We start from the raw sequence: 18,704 nt of genomic DNA, 5'->3' as shown, positions 1-18,704 counted from the left end.
TTTATGTCTGTGATAAAATATTGCACAGCTTCTTCACAAAGCAAAACGTCATAAACTGGTTCCTTAGATCTACGTCCTATTTATGAAGTTAAGAGACGGCGCCCCAATCTGTTTCAAAGCAATAAATGTTTGTGGGTTACGATGTGGTTTCTCGCTACATAACTTCTCACTGCCAAGGGTTACAGATATCAAACTGTTTTTACATGTAAAATGTTTTCACAATGTAAAAATGTTAACCATTTATCTCGCCACTTCTGGAAGTGATGTGTATTTAAATAGCATTCCTATCCAGGGCAATGACTGACAATCCGAACGATAACTTCTACTTTCGCCCTTCATCTACGCTGTACCTTCGACCGTCAACCATGTTCTACTTTCGATCTTGATCCATGTTGCACTTTCGACCCTCAACCATACTCAACTATTGGCCGTCAACCATACTCAGCTCTTTGCCGTCAACCAACCATACTCAACTATTGGCCGTCAACCATACTCAACTATTGGTCGACAACCAACCATACTCAACTATTGGCCGTCAACCATACTCAGCTCTTCGCCGTCAACCATACTCAACTATCGGTCGACAACCAACAATACTCAACTATTGGCCGTCAACCATACTCAACTATCGGTCGACAACCAACCATACTCAACTATTGGCCGTCAACCATACTCAACTATCGACCGTCAACCATACTCAACTATCGGCCGTCAACCATACTCAACTATCGACCGTCAACCATACTCAACTATCGGACGTCAACCATACTCAGCTATCGACCGTCAACCATACTCAACTATCGGACGTCAACCATACTCAGCTATCGACCGTTAGCCATGCTCCACTTGTGACAATCAACCATGCTCCACTATCGACCGTCACCCACTCAATACAGTCTAACAACCTTGTCACATTCGTTAAAGACCAGGGGCGGCTCGGTAGCCTAGTGGTTACGCCGAAGACCCGGGTTCGATTCCCCACATGGGTACATTGTGTGAAGCCAATTTCTAGTGTCCCCAGCCGTGATATTGCTGGAATATTGCTAAAAGCTGCGTAAAACTCATTCACCCATTCACGTTAACGACCTGAACATAATCAAAGTTCGACAAAACCGTTGATCAGTTGATGTTACTGGTATGGTAGTGTCATTTTGTTTATCCTTGACCTTTATGCACTCAAGTTGGATAATTTCCAAGACACAATCACTGGTAACTAGATAGGGAGCATGGATGACGGGAAAGTGCACTGTCTACCCCGAATAATATGGTGTACGGTGAATGTGGGAGATTTCCTTTGTACATAATTTCTTACTCTCGCTGTTTAAAGTACTGGTGTAAAGTAATAAATATGCCAGAACATCGTCTGCCCAAAAAAACCTACAACATGATTATCCATCTTGATAATATTGGTAAAAATACTTGGGCAACCCGTATTCGTATTCTTTTGTTTAGATATGGCTTAGGATTTGTTTGGCTATCCCAAACCCTGGGCGACGTTAATGCATTTATCAAACTCTTTCGTACCAGGGCTATTGATATCTTTAAACAAGACTGGCATTCATCTTTATATGAAAGTTCAAGATATGATTGCTATCGTGAGTTTAAATCTTTACTTGAACCTGAGTCGTATCTATACAACTTACGTTTTCAAAAGCTTCGTTGTGTTTTCATGCGCCTGAGACTTGGCCTAAATGATTTATATATCAATCAAGGAAGATATTCATCTATTATAAAATCACAAAGGTTCTGTCCATTTTGTAATACTGTAGAGAATGAATTACACTTTCTATTTCTTTGTCCTGCATATAATGATTTAAGGCAACTGTATTTTCCACAATGGCTACAATCAAATATTCATGCTACAAAACTGTATTCAATACTTTCATGTAAAGCATCCCTATTACAATATAAGGTAGCTCTATTTATTTATCACGCGCTTATATTGAGAAGAGATTCAATGTAATGTGTGTGTCGCATTTTGTACATGTTGTACATATCATACATATTTATTCTGTATATGGGCCTCTGGCCTTCATGCAATAAACTATGAAGAATGAAGAAGCATACACGGTTGTGATACTAAGCGTGCCTTCAGACGACATGGGAAGATACAACATTATACAACATAAAGTACTCATTCTAGTACTTTTGTCGGGTTGAGTCCCATACGGGAATCGAACCCACACCCCAAGAATCAGGCACCTAATCGCCAGCATACAAAGTCAGTCGCCTAACCAACTCAGCCACGCTTCTTCCACAAGAAATGGAAGTCGGACAACTGGCAGTCTACAACAAGGACTTGAGTACCCCTCTGATGTGTAAGAATTGGCACGGGTCAAACGGCCGAAAGCTATGATTACACAATGCCATTTAGAAAGTGGTCAAATATAACACATGTCATATTTCATGTCACACTTTCTCAGTAAAGTACAGATTCTAATACTTCTGTTGGGTTCAAGGATGTCCAAATTATCCACCTCTTGCCAGGCTGGGTGATGCATATAGTATATAAACATCAACATCATGGATGAACTTGACGAGTTCAAATGTACTTTGTTGGCAAGATCTCAAGATGAATGAGCTGTGTGCCAAAGGTGATCTCCCTGAACCTTCTCACAACGTTGATATGGGGCATCTTCCTCCCTGTCTAATGTGTCTTGAGTGCCACTTCAGGTGGGTCAGTTATAAGCTTGGCATCTGGATGACGACTCACATGGCCAAAGCTGATATTCAGCTTCTATTGATGGTCACGAACAGACGATGGTTGATGAGAACTCGAGCCCCCGTTGTATAGCTGAGACGTGATGCCACAACGGTTATAGGAAGAAATGTCCTCGGTAAAAAGTCCTTGGTAAAAAAGTCCTTGGTAGTAAAAAACGATTTAGCTATTTATTTGACAAGATTGACATCAAAGATTTAAAAAAACACATAAAGAAATCACATATGTAAAATGACAGATTATTTTATTAAATCGATGTTTGAGCTCTTAAACAACATCTAAAACAACATGGTCTGCTAACGGATTAAATATCTAAACTGACCTTTGATCTGTAGTAAAAACTGATTTTGTTATGCATTTGACAAGATAGACATCAAAGATTTATAAAAGCACATGAAGAAATCCCATATAATGACAGATTTAATGTTTTTAATGATCATCGAACGGGTGCAGAAGGAGCAGACGACATTAAGAACTGTAATTGCCCAGGACGCCATTGGAAATGTCCATGTGAAGGAAACTAAAGTATCAGTAGGCCTACATCATATCATAACACCTTTACATTTGTAGTATGTGTGACAATGAAAAACTAAAAACTAAAAAAGCATTGTTTTTCTATATACTTCTTGTTAGAAAATGAAAAGGTGACTTTTTCCGGAGGACTTGTTTACCTAGCCATATTCAGGACTTTTTTTACCGGTCTGTCGATGTTTGCAATTATTTTATTGTCATTTATTGCTCAATACATATTTGTCCATACTTAATCACATATCATCTGAAGGTTCTGTCCCCGTTTTCAGTTTTATTACATATAAATATCCATAGTCGTATCTAAACATGAGATAAATGCATTCATGTTAACATGAATAATAGATAGGTCGATATATTGCACGGAGAGTAGCCCCTGACCCTAGCTATATGCGCGGGAATCTAAAAGAAGGAATATTGCAATTTACGGAAAGGTACGAGAAGTGACGACTGATATCATATCCGTATTCACGAAGGTTCAACAGTTCACTCATCACGTCATTCATCCGGACCTACATGCTGTCCTGTCGTGCTATCATCAGTCAAGACGAACCTTTCTGGGAAACACTTGGGCATTAACAAGCGTTGTTAACGTCATTTAGATAATTCCCTTGGAATGGATGTCGTGTATGGCTGATATATTATCAAGGTTAGATTTTGACTCGCTTATTCGTTTGGACGTGTGTATCTTCCATAAATGAGAGACATACTTGTCTAACAGTTAACACGATGGATGCTAATTCACATTGTGTGATTTAAACTTAAAAGGCCTTCAACAAATACCAGTCTCACGATGCTGTATTAGATATACTTCACCATCTGTATTCTAGATCTCTTTCAACAGCTGTTTCCTATTTCAACAGCTGTTTCCTATTTCAACATCCCTCCTATTTCAACACCTGTTTCCTATTTCAACATCTGTTTCCTATTTCAACACCTGTTTCCTATTTCAACATCTGTTTCCTATTTCAACACCTGTTTCCTATTTCAAAATCTGCTTACTGTTTGACCCCTGCTTACGTTTTCAACAGGTTTTCTTTTTCAACATCTATTATTTTTCCATCATTCGTTTACTATTTCAACGTACGTTTACTATTTCAACAGATTTGTCCAGCTTCACATCTGTGCACAATTTCAACACATGTGTATTTTTTCAATATACATGTATTTTCACTATTTCAGCTTATGTTTAATACAGCATCTTTGTCCAGATTAACATCTGATATTTCCACATCTTTTCTTATTTCAACATATGTTTCAGTTTCAACATGTTTTCCATTTCTTGAATTGACTTGGTGTCATCCTGACCGAATATAAGTCCACATACCACATATCAAACAGCGATTACTCAGAACAACCTTCATGGGTGTCTCCTGCCTTCTTGTCGACATAATCCATCAAACCACACCTTCGGGCCGAAGACCAATTCTTCACGAGTGCACGGGTTATGTCTACGGGCGCATTGGTATAGGACAGCATGATATAGTGGGGGTTGTATAAATAGTGTTCCTGCTTTATTATATACGGGGATGTAAACACGTGGTTTATGGGGGAAGCATTAGTCACGTTTACGTGACATGCGGGAATAACGGTAAATTCAGCTGTCTGCACAGGTGTCATTGTCAGGATAAAATAAGTAAGTACATATGATATGCTGGGATTGAGATATTATAGAGTGTGTATACATCATATGCTGGGATATAGATATCATAGAGGGTGTACACATGATATGCTGGGATTGAGATATTATAGAGTGTACACATGATATTGATGTTATAGAGCTGGGAGATATATTATAGTGTACATGATATGCTGGGATTGAGATATTATAGAGTGTGTATACATCATATGCTGGGATATAGATATCATAGAGGGTGTACACATGATATGCTGGAATTGAGATATTATAGAGTGTGTATACATCATATGCTGGGATATAGATATCATAGAGGGTGTACACATGATATGCTGGAATTGAGATATTATAGAGTGTGTATACATCATATGCTGGGATATAGATATCATAGAGGGTGTACACATGATATGCTGGAATTGAGATATTATAGAGTGTGTATACATCATATGCTGGGATATAGATATCATAGAGGGTGTACACATGATATGCTGGAATTGAGATATTATAGAGTGTGTATACATCATATGCTGGGATATAGATATCATAGAGGGTGTACACATGATATGCTGGAATTGAGATATTATAGAGTGTGTATACATCATATGCTGGGATATAGATATCATAGAGGGTGTACACATGATATGCTGGAATTGAGATATTATAGAGTGTGTATACATCATATGCTGGGATATAGATATCATAGAGGGATATTATAGAGTACACATGATATGCTGGATCATTGAGATATTATAGAGTGTGTATACATCATATGCTGGGATATAGATATCATAGAGGGTGTACACATGATATGCTGGGATTGAGATATTATAGAGTGTGTATACATCATATGCTGGGATATAGATATCATAGAGGGTGTACACATGATATGCTGGAATTGAGATATTATAGAGTGTGTATACATCATATGCTGGGATATAGATATCATAGAGGGTGTACACATGATATGCTGGAATTGAGATATTATAGAGTGTGTATACATCATATGCTGGGATATAGATATCATAGAGGGTGTACATGATATATGCTGGAATTGAGATATTATAGAGTGTATATATCATATGCTGGGATATAGATATCATAGAGGGTGTACACATGATATGCTGGAATTGAGATATTATAGAGTGTGTATACATCATATGCTGGGATATAGATATCATAGAGGGTGTACACATGATATGCTGGAATTGAGATATTATAGAGTGTGTATACATCATATGCTGGGATATAGATATCATAGAGGGTGTACACATGATATGCTGGAATTGAGATATTATAGAGTGTGTATACATCATATGCTGGGATATAGATATCATAGAGGGTGTACACATGATATGCTGGAATTGAGATATTATAGAGTGTGTATACATCATATGCTGGGATATAGATATCATAGAGGGTGTACACATGATATGCTGGAATTGAGATATTATAGAGTGTGTATACATCATATGCTGGGATATAGATATCATAGAGGATGTACACATGATATGCTGGAATTGAGATATTATAGAGTGTGTATACATCATATGCTGGGATATAGATATCATAGAGGGTGTACACATGATATGCTGGAATTGAGATATTATAGAGTGTGTATACATCATATGCTGGGATATAGATATCATAGAGGGTGTACACATGATATGCTGGAATTGAGATATTATAGAGTGTGTATACATCATATGCTGGGATATAGATATCATAGAGGATGTACACATGATATGCTGGAATTGAGATATTATAGAGTGTGTATACATCATATGCTGGGATATAGATATCATAGAGGGTGTACACATGATATGCTGGGACTAACATATTATGGACTGTGTATACATGATATGCAGGGATTAAGATATCATAGAGCGTACATGTGTATGCATGATTTGCTTTGATTAAGATATTATGGAGTGTGTATGCATGATTTGTTGGGATTAAGATATTATGGAGGGTGTATGCATGATTTGCTGGGATTAAGATATTATGGAGTGTGTATGCATGATTTGCTGGGATTAAGATATTATGGAGTGTGTATGCATGATTTGCTTTGATTAAGATATTATGGAGTGTGTATGCATGATTTGCTGGGATTAAGATATTATGGAGTGTGTATGCATGATTTACTGGGATTAAGATATCATGGAGTGTGTATGCATGATTTGCTTTGATTAAGATATTATGGAGTGTGTATGCATGATATGCTAGGATTAAGATATACTCATGCCAATAATGGTTGTCACCCCCTCCCACCCCAACCTCACACCCCCACCCCACCCCTCTCTCAATTAAACATATTGAAGGGGGTGACAACCATTATTGGCATGAGTATATTATGAAGTGTGTATATATGATGTGATGGGATTAAAATATCATAGAGTGTACATGTGTATGCATGATTTGCTGGGATTAAATATTATAGAATGTGTTAACATGATATGCTGGGATTATACAAACGTTGGACAGGATAAGGATATACCGAGGTAAGTATGCTATACAGATATACTGGACAATATATCCTGTGGTCAGTAGATTTACCCTACTACGGGTCTTAGTAAAGATGATATACTCCAGTTCCAATACAAATACAATGAGGTCACTGGTGGGGTTTTGCAATGTACTTCGGACGAAACAACACACGGACAAAAGAAATTAAAATGCACAGCGGCGCCTGTCACACATACCAAAGCAATACATTATCCCCTCACTTCTGAAGTTTGGGGTGGGGATGGGGGTTTGGAGGGGGACGGAGAGGTCGGTGATAATTGACACGCAGTCAGACATCACTCTGCAGGATTTACACCTAGGTGGTGACCGAAGCCAGAATACAGCGACATTTACTTAGGTGTGTCACCAAACCTCCAACAACAAATGTTAAAGGTAAGCTGTGTTCTCTGAACGTGCCGGCACATGCAGACTGACAATAACATTCCTTCCACAATGTCCCGTCGGGAGATGTGACCCGGTCACACACTTGCAGGGACAGAAGTGCCTCAGTGCGTCTAGAGATTCTGTCATGAGTGAGTGAGTGAACTGGATCAGTTCTCTCATATTTCATTATGTCAGATGAACCTGGAAGAATGACGACGATGGTGCAGTTGCTATCATAGATATCATGTGATATCAGTGTGGAAGCTGTAGTCTACAAAACTTGATCTTCCCTGTAGATGATACTCCCGTCTATCTAGACCATATAATTGCTAACACGTATGTTACATATTTATAGCTGATACTCCAGCCTACGTACATGATACTTATTTCTACGTAGGATATACTGACATCTGCGTATATGATACTTACACCTTCAAAAAGGATTCTCCATTCAACATAGATCATACTTACTTTTACGTAGAAGATACTAACATGTACGTAGATGGTACTTACATCAACATATATAGATGATACTCCCGTCTACGTAGACCATACTTACCTTTACGTAGAAGATACTAACATCTGCGTATATGATACTTACACCTTCAAAACTGATTCTCCCGTCTACTTAGATCATACTTACTTTTATGTAGAAGATACTAACATGTACGTAGATGGTACTTACACCTTCAAAACTGATTCTCCATTCGACGTAGATCATACTTACTTTTACGTAGAAGATACTAACATGTACGTAGATGGTACTTACATCAACATATATAGATGATACCGTCTACGTAGACCATACTTACCTTTACGTAGAAGATACTAACATGTACGTAGATGATACGTATACCTCCATATTTGATAATATAATCGTGCGTACCGTTACTCAGAGCGTTGATGAAAGTATCTTGTAGTTTAGAGTATGTATAACCGACTCAGATGCTGAAACAATTTTAGACTATGGCACCAACACGTTTTTATACTTATATCAGAGATTGGTACACGGGTCGATAAGTTTCGATTATCATTTGTGGTTGAGTAAGGTCAAATCATTTAAATAACGCTAGCTACTGCTACACACAAGATAAGCGGGGCGGTGGGGTAGCCTAGTGGTTAAAGTGTTCGCTCGTCACGCCGAACACCCGGGTTCGATTACCCACACGGGTACAACGAGTGAAGCCCATTTCTGGAATATTGCTCAATGCGGCGTAAACGTAAACGACCTCACTCGTTTATCACTTGACAAGCGTGTATATATCAGCAGCTAACGGGTCTTTCTGTGTGTCCCGTGACAGTCGGGAGATACGGTAAAACGTTTTCTAGCTTCGTAATAAATTCTGAATTTGACAAAACACCTTATTAGAAAATATCAAACTAACCATAGGAGTGGTGGGTGCCAGATATGCTGACTGAAGCTTAAAATTGTATGTTAATGTACCTCTCCCAAGTGAAAGCTTGTGTGGGTTTTAGTTTAGTTTTAGCAATATTCTAGCAATATCACGGCGGGAGACAAAAGAAATGGGCTTCACTCTTTGTGGGGAATTGAATCCGGTTCGTCAGCCCACACAAGACTATGTAAGATAGTTAAATAGCAGAAACTCGTTTCAAAAAGGGGTCATGGATTTGGTTTGTTTGCTGTGTGAGTAGGTGAGTGAGTTGGGTTTTATGCCGCTTTGAAAAACAATAAATTTGGATCACTTCGTGTCAGCTTCAGGCGGGAGTGAGTGAGTTTAGTTTTACGCCGCTTTTAGCAATGTTCCCGCAATTACACGGCGGGGGACAATAGAAATGGGTTTCACATATAATCCGGCTTTTCGACGTGACATGTTAACCGCTAGGCTACCCCACCGTCCCCTTCAGGAGGAAAGACTGAAATAGGCCTACTACATGTGTCACCACTATGGCGAAACCCACGAGTCCGGTTTGGGGCTGACAAACCTACAAATACACTCAAGGAAAACTGGGATTCGAACCAAGACTCGACACAACTCTAAACAGCGAATTGCGGCACCTCGGACTACTTGACCAACCGTGTTCATATACACACAGTAGACGAAACGATAACAATGAAGCTTCTAGTAATATGAACCATTATAAAGAGGCTGGACCAGTATTCAACACACAAGACACCTTCACTTCCCTCTCTGTATGTGTGTACAGTTCATCAACACGGGTAATTGGCCAAGCCTACGCACTTTTCAAGGGGACGTAACTCTCATAACGTAAAATGATAATCATTCAACTGGCGAAATTCTTTTTTTATTTAAGAAATTTATATATATTGCAAAGCATATTGCATTTTGCGATTTTTTAAACGGATGCATCCTCTCCTTCCCAAGAGCTCACATTCTGGTTAACCTTCACTACAACTCTGGATCCATTCCTCTGGTTCCCGCGATCTCGAATTAGATAAGGATAAGGGAGGTAACTCGTATTGTCTCGAAAGCCACAGGCAGTTTTATTGGACATGAAGACATTATTTTCATCAATTTCTAGTTTCTTTAGTTGCTCAGTCAGTTTTTCGAGGTTCAATTTTCTAAACTCGCAATCAATAAAAGCGACACATCCAACATTAAAGCTGGTTTGTAACTCGCATTCTGATTGGTCCGTTAGACCAATGCAGCAAATGAAACTGACAAATGAAAATCAAGGACGGATAATTTGCAATCGTAAGCAAGAGTCGGTTTGTCAAATTTCCTGCCCTGGATATAAAAGACTGAGTTATGTATAGTGTTGTGTGAAATGTATGCTGCAAAGTTATTTAGATCGATATATGAGCCGTAAAATCCACAGGTGGTTTTACCCCCGAGTGCTATCGATATAGCCACTTAAGACGACACATAAATTTTAGACATTTTCTTTCAAGAGGTTATAATGACCCCGGATGTTGGTGTACTATTTTTCAACAACGTGAACAACACATACATAAATCAACGCCAAGACAGAACGTGACAGGTGGCCTACAAACATAGCTACAGCAGCGATTGCCTTCAACGATCGCCTATTGCATATACAGTGAGACCTCGGATACCCGGACCCCAGATTTCCGGAAACCTCACCTTCCGGTCAATTTTTAGAAAAATCCAATCTCTTACGTTATAAAAGTGACTGTCTATAACGGATATTCGGTTTCTGTTTCCGGACGGTACATTTTACAAACAAACCGGCTAAATCAACACAAAATTGACTCACCTATCCGCACGAAGCTTTGTAAACTAAACTATACCTGTCTGTTTGATAGTATCATGTGTTTCATTTCCAATTGAAAAATCTTAAGCTGGTGATAGTATATCCTGCAGAAATCAACTGGACTGCGCTTAGTAAGCACTCAAAGAGTGAGTGAGTATGGTTTTACGCCGCTTTTAGCAATATTCCAGCAATATCACGGCGGGGACACCAGAAATGGGCTTCACACAGTGTACCCATGTGGGGAATTGAACCCGGGGCTTCGGCGTGACGAGCGAACGCTTTAACCACTAGGCTACCCTACCGCCCAAGCACTCAAAGAATATCTGTACATGTTTTACTGTTTTATAATACATTTAATTTTAAAATAAATCAATATAAAAGATTATTTTATTTCATGAGAGAGCTGATAAATATTAGAATCTTGGACGAATATTTACACAAACTGATGATTTAAAAAGGCAATTCCAGGTGTTCAAAATTATCATCAATCCTGATATATTTTCCATCATCTGTAAATGAAACCGTTACGTCAAATCGAGCCTATAAACTTCAAACAGTCAACTCGTAGTATTTCCCATTCACTCGGGACGTAAGTTTTTGCCAGCATTAAGATGCCTTAGTAAGGACACATGTTCTGAAAGTTGCTTATATGACGACCGGTAGTTGTCTCCAGGATTATTGGCCTTACTTCAAATCTATTGTCAGGTTTTTAGTTTATCAACTTTTTTTTCCAGGACGAACTAAGATCTATACGAAATCGTGTGTTGTACTCGAGAGAAAAAGGCAAACGGTATTCACTATTCTCACATATGATATTGGTCTGTTTGTTGTTTAACGCCGCACTCAGCAATATTCCAGCTATATGGCGGCGGTCTGTAAATAATCGAGAATGGACCAGACAATATAGTGATCAACAGCATGAGCATGTACGCCAATGGGATACAGTGACATGTGTCAACCAAGTCAGCAATCCTGACCACCCGATCCCGTTAGTCGCCTCACAGACAAGCATGGGTTACTGAAGACCAATTCTAACCCGGATCTTCACGGGTCACACAGTCACATGATGTACAATCAGAACTCATTAATTCGAACTAAGAGACCAACTTTGACATCTTAATTTGATATGAAAATGCGAACTAATTTTATGGCTTCGCGAGGCTTGGTATACACAGACAATCTACGTACGAGAACTTAACGGTCTTCTCGCTAAGACCAGACTAGACATACTTTCACATAAGGCCGTACGCTGTAATCCCTTTCCTGGACACTGGGAGGCCATTGTGGTTAAAACTGCGCAGGAGTCAAGCAGATTATATGTTGTTTGACACATAATGTAAATCGCGAGACATAAATTAATGGTACCAGTTCATCGTGATGTGTTTTCAGATGACTTTAAACATGACGCATTCAGTGAATTATAGTTTGACCAAAAAAATTGTTTCCTGCAATATCACTGCGGGGACACCAGTAAAAACGATCCGAATTTAACATACTTCTTCACACAGTGGCCACTGAGTTTGAAAGCTGCTGAAATGCCTAGGCGAATCATGACTGAAATTGCAATACGTCATTTCAATGCATGCATAAAAGGTATGACTCTGCGTGCAAAAATATTGTCTTACCTGAGGAGGTCAAGGAAGGTGTCGGCGGTGTTGACAATTTTGGATGAACCGGATCTGTTTGCCCCTCCTCCCCTGTATCCAGGGCCGATGCTGACGACGAGGATGATGCCGAGAACGACGGCTGCAAAGGTGGTGATGAGGTAATAAGCGACGGCCAGACCCCCCATCTTGCCGGACGCTCGGGTGTCGAGGGAAGCCAGTCCGGAGATGAGACTGGACACGATGAGGGGAAGGATGAGCATCTTCAGCATGTTCATCAGCAAGTCTCCAGGAAACTTTAGGTACATCAGCTGTCGATAATCAAACTTTGGTTCCACGTTCCGAAGCGCTGCTCCTATTCCCACTCCTAGACACAATGCCAAGATCAGGAGAACTATCAAGATATTCTTCTTAAAGATACGCCAAATCCTCATCCCAATTGAAGGAGGGGGTTCTACAACCTCAGCATTTTGGATGTCTACAAATGAAGGGGGGAACTTTCCCTTCTCGCCGTTCATTTTACTTCCCTCCATTTCAGAGTTGTGAAATCTGATATCAAATAAGAATTGTATCCGATGTTCTTTCAAAGGAAGTGCAGGTCAACGCGACCTGAATCTTGGCTCACTTTCCAGGGATCGTAACTGTTCCCGTTGACAGGTGGAGCGCTTGTGATTTGACGGCCGGCGACACCCACAGGTATTTCTCAGTTACCAACCAATCGGCAGTGACGGTTTGTAAGGTAAACCTGTCTACACACAACGAAATATCATGGCCACATTTTTATTGGCTCTTGGCTTGGATTGTTAAGTCTGGAGTAAATATTGCTCCTGCCGAAAACAAGCAATCGAGCTCTCAAATGTAAATAGACGAGATCGGTGGCTTCAAGTCAGAGGAGGATTGAAGGCGGGAAGCTGAAACCAATAACCCATCGTTAGGATTGATTGTTCCTCTGTCATAAAAGAGCAATCACGATCCATTTATATACAACACAATATTTCATTGTCTTTAGATACTTGGTCAAAGTTTCAGTTAAACTATGAACCCATGACACTTTTGTTTGTTGTTTAACGCCGCACTCAGCAATATTCCAGCTATATAACGGCAATCTTTGGACCAGACAATCCAGTGACTGACATCATGGGATAAAAGGACATGTATCTATCCAATCCAGTTATAAACAACATGAGCATCGTTCTGCGCAATTGGGAACCGATGACATGTGTCAACCAAGTCAGTGAGTCTGACCACCCGATCCCGTTAGTCGCCTCTTACGACAAGCATGGGTTACTGAAGATCAATATTCTAACCAAGACCTTCACGGGTATCTCTTACGACAAGCATGGGTTGATTTTCACTATCATATCACAGTGGTGTAGTGGAGCACAGTGGTTAGCATGCTGACCTCTCACGCCAAAGGCCCGGGTTCGAATACCGGTGGAGACACCAAAAGTTGTAACCTGGGTCTCATACTGTGTTGTGTCCCTGGGCAAGGCACTTCGCCCACATTGCACTCAGTCCACCCAGCTGTTCAAAATGGGTACCTGAGAAGCGGATGTACGGACCTATACGGTCGCGCGAAGCGCTTAGTACCGGCTTTGAAAGTACAATTCCGTCAGGGTAATAACGTATCGCCAGAGAGCAGCATCGTATTGGATTCTAGGCGCAAAAATAATCGTTATTATTATTAGCATTATCACGACCAGTCCATATCTTCTTTGTGATTAAAGCACATAGTCGCCATTGTAGGCGTCTTCTGGAGTCAGATTTTTGAAATGTTGCTAAAAGCACCGTAAACCCTAAACTCAGTCATTCATATAGTGGGTGGAAATCTTAAGAGGCACATGTTGTCCAAAACCTCACAACGTACACATGAATAAGAAAGCATTTGAACATGTAAACATGTAGACGCTCTTACATGGTCACATAGGCATATTTACTCATGTACTACACAATCGAATGGCGTTCTGTGTCTCCCCGCGTTGATGGCCGTAATAGCAAACGCAGGGATGATATTTACTTTTGATGTCTCAACAGATCACTTAAAGTGTGGCCTCAAATAGCCCCTGGCTACCTTTGAGTAAAATTGACTTTATAGGATAACGTCCCAAATTCTCATTTAATCAATCAAGTCAGAATCTCGCTGCTGGAATCAAGAGAGCTACGTGCTGTTGTAAGACCATACCCCTTTTTTTATACCTGAACTAGTATACATTTTCTAGACAAAGTGCCAAGTCATATTCAAGGTTGCGGTACTTCTTCTCATAGCTACATGCACAATTATCCTAAAGGTGCATCCACATGACGAATGTGAACCTTGCTCTCTCCTCTCGGTGTTCACAGAGTACATTTGTTTGTCACAGGAGCAGTAGTTAAGCTGTCGAATGGTGTTTATAGGTTATTCATTAAAGACAAAAGATGTTTACCAGTTGTCAAGTTAAGATGATAAGTGCTCAGTGTGGTTATTTATGCAATATGGAAATCGGTCATGTCTGGTGAATGCAGTGACATGATGGCTATATTGCACTTGCAAGCGGGACCATATGAGTGTAAATAATATCAACAGGGCACACAAAGGGACCTGTGTAAACTCAACAGTACCTGACACCTTTCACACCAAAGTGTGACGAAGGTGGGTTACTTAAAACTACTGTAAAACCTGTATATGTGGTATGCTTTGTTGTACATCACCAACGCATGCATACAAAACATCTGGAGTGACAAAAGACTTAGTGAGTGAATAACTAAATATAAAGCTTTGCAACCTATCGGGCTTACACGAAAAAATTGGCTTGCTACGCGCCTGGATGTGGAGTCAAAATACATCGCGATAACGCCATACCATGTCATAAAGAACACTGGCAGTTCTGGCACTGTATTCTTCAACGACTCGGAACGTTGGAAATGGTATAAACCACGGTGTGTGTTGTTGTTTGTTGTCATTTACAGACCGCCGCCTTATAGCTGGAATATTGCTGAGATGCTGCGTAAAACTAAACTCACTCTCTCACTGTCGTAATATAGCAGCCTTATCCATTGATAAAACCCTAGAGCATGGGATAGGGTGCTGACAAACCTGGAAACATATAACCAGGGCGAACTTAAGCTTTATTAATACAAGATCGACATCCGACTGGGTCAAAAACCCACGCGTCCTTCACCCTCCTTAACACAGAGAAAAGAATCTCAGTAAAATTACATCTTTTACTCCATTAGGAAATTAACAAACACGTTTTTGGTCAGGTTTAAATTGAGATGTACAAGTATCAGATACACAATCACAAATCTGAATACGCGTAAAATGTTATACCCTAAATGTGAGAACGCATTGGTAGGGGAGACCGGGGTCAATTGTAACACGGGGCAATTGTAACAAGGGCGAGTTATTTCCCTTTGCTTTCCTGCGGTACATATCCAGGCGTTTTTCAGCTGCTCATGGCGAGATACAGTTGACGAAAAAATCATTTTTCACATAGGTAAGTAAATTGTGCACAAAACGTAATAAAACGTTCTTAATGTAGTAAATGTTGCTTGGTATGAAATTAACTTTTCAAGTGTAAAATTGAGGTATTACGACATATTTTGAAGTAGAAATATTTGAGAACCCCAAAGTGAAGTGGAACACTTTTTATGGATGGACAACTTCTTTGTTGCAGTAGTTGCGACGTTTCGGTGTAGATCCTAACACCGTTATCGAGCAAATGATGAGCGAACGCTTTAATCACTAGGCTACCCGGCCGCCTCCTTTGTATGAGATAAATAGAACACAATTTGTGCTTATTGCAATCACTTGATAAACACAATGCTTGACCAGCCTTCTCGCTCTTGTGTTTAATACAACTGTGTTTGTCGCTACGAGAGACCAAAGAATTTATGGTACGCTACAAGTGTGGCAGTCAGATATGACCTTTTCAAATTGATCAGTGGGAGGTGACCTCTAGATGTAAATCAGTCAGTCATGAGCTTAAGATATATTAGAACCTTAAATATGTATATGTCAGGTATGATCTCTTGATATGTTAACCAGATATAAACATATATGTCAGATGTGACCTTTAAATATAAACCCATCACATACAATATATGGATATGAATCAGCAAGATGTGACTTCGGATATATATCAGTCACATGTGACCGTTAGATATAGATCAGTCACATGTAATATATATTGGATCAGCATCACGTTCATCTTCTGATTTACTCACGAATTGTGTCATGGTTTGTGTGCTGGACATACTGGGTGTATTTGACTTCGTAACTATCAGAATGTTTCACGGATGCAGATTCCAGGAAGTCAGGAATAGTCAACATAATTCGCTGAATTCCAGTCGGAAAGAGTGACTGAGAGTGCAGATGTAAACAGAGACAGACACACGCACGCTCTCTCTTTTCTCTCTCTGAATGTCCGAACATAAATAACAGACTAATGACAGTGTCAGAGTAGCACGGGTTGGATGACAGATTGATATACTATGCAGTGGTTATTAAGAGTGGATATTAGCATCAATAAATCAGTGCAGTCAAGTTAAACATGTCCTGGCTGCATGGTAAATGGACAATGGCTACATAGTAGATGGACAATGGCTACATAGTAGATGGACAATGGCTACATAGTAGATGGACAATGGCTACATGGTAGATGGACAATGGCTACATGGTAGATGGACAATGGCTACATAGTAGATGGACAATGGCTACATCGTAGATGGACAATGGCTACAATGTAGATGGACAATGGCTACATGGTAGATGGACAATGGCTACATAGCAGGTGGACAATGGCTACATAGTAGATGGACAATGGCTACATAGCAGGTGGACAATGGCTACATAGCAGGTGGACAATGGCTACATGGTAGATGGACAATGGCTACATAGCAGGTGGACAATGGCTACATAGTAGATGGACAATGGCTACATAGCAGGTGGACAATGGCTACATAGTAGGTGGACAATGGCTTTCCTGAATCAGTCGCTATGACAATTTCATAAAGTCAGGTGTCACGTAATGACTACAGATTTAGTTTAATCATACACTGAAACATTGTAGTAGTGATATAACATATCGGCCTCTTTAGCCATTGTGCAGACACATATCAGTGGACGTAGTACGTACACAGGACCAAAAGCCGGATAGTAAACCATTGAAATAAACGTAAATACAGTAGGAAATACATGCCATGACCGGATTTACGTATGTTTTCAGATATTTCCTAACTTCGGGCATATATTTCATATGAATCTATACCTTTGAAACATATGCTCATCGTACATTTTCGTATGCACAAGCACCTCGTTCATGTATGCCCTGACCGGATTGTCAGGGATTTCCAAACATGAATTGCAAAACAGATACCCCGGTAAATACATGATCATAGAGTATTTCCAATGCATTCCTTTGAATTTCAATGGGTGCTGAAATTTCCGATTTCGTTTAAGTTTACCCGGGTTAGTAACATGTGAATTTACTTAGGTGGGGAAACACATGTAAATTTTCAAATTTGCTAATATTTACACACCTGAGATATTTATGTATCATACCGGATTTCATGGGTATGTATATGAACGGTTCATACACCTTCATGTTACCTGTGCTTAAGCAAGATGATCATATGTTTCCATCATGTGAATTACTTGGTTCATGTAATTTTATTTTCACACATTTTAGTACGTTTGAAATCAACGTTCACATGACCTCAATATTCGTATCACCAAAAGAGCCTGACAAAGAAAGCAGTATTACGCAAGCTAATTAAGTTGCACTCGCTCTTGCTACCAGTATCAGTTTGGCAAATCTTCTTAGGTGCATATTTCGAGGGATTAAAAGGTTCAGTGGTGAACAAAGGGCGATGCGTTGCCGCGTTGTCCTCGCAAGCACGGGAATATTTCATTTGAAACCTCCGGCTGACGCGTGCTTCAAATACACAATAACACCCGGAAATTGGTCAACACAGGATATTTATCTCCTAACAGTAAACAGGTTATTCTTCATATCATAACTTTCAGTGATGATTGTTTTTTCCATGGACATGTATGAGGATGTTTTGTTACAGTCATGATTATATGTGAATCATCACTGAAATGCAGTTGTTTATTTTTCATTTGTTTATCATTTATTTTAGAAAAAAACACCAAATA

General features: G+C 39.7%; 1 protein-coding gene across 1 annotated transcript in view; it reads right to left on the bottom strand.

Moving 5' to 3' along the window:
* Nucleotides 1–18,704, bottom strand: part of LOC124291576 (excitatory amino acid transporter 4-like) — a 38,930-nt gene that overhangs the window by 15,103 nt on the left and 5,123 nt on the right. Inside the window, exon 2 of the mRNA XM_046728596.1 lies at nt 12,590–13,479. Coding sequence (XP_046584552.1) covers nt 12,590–13,101 — 512 coding nt within the window. The 5' untranslated portion in view covers nt 13,102–13,479. The remainder of the gene's footprint in view (nt 1–12,589; nt 13,480–18,704) is intronic.

The sequence above is a fragment of the Haliotis rubra genome, unplaced genomic scaffold (assembly GCF_003918875.1).
Source record: "Haliotis rubra isolate DU_JTF1 unplaced genomic scaffold, ASM391887v1 Scf497, whole genome shotgun sequence".
Classification (NCBI taxonomy): domain Eukaryota; kingdom Metazoa; phylum Mollusca; class Gastropoda; order Lepetellida; family Haliotidae; genus Haliotis; species Haliotis rubra.
Note: the sequence above shows the minus strand (reverse complement) of the source record. Positions and strands in the feature narration are given on the sequence as shown.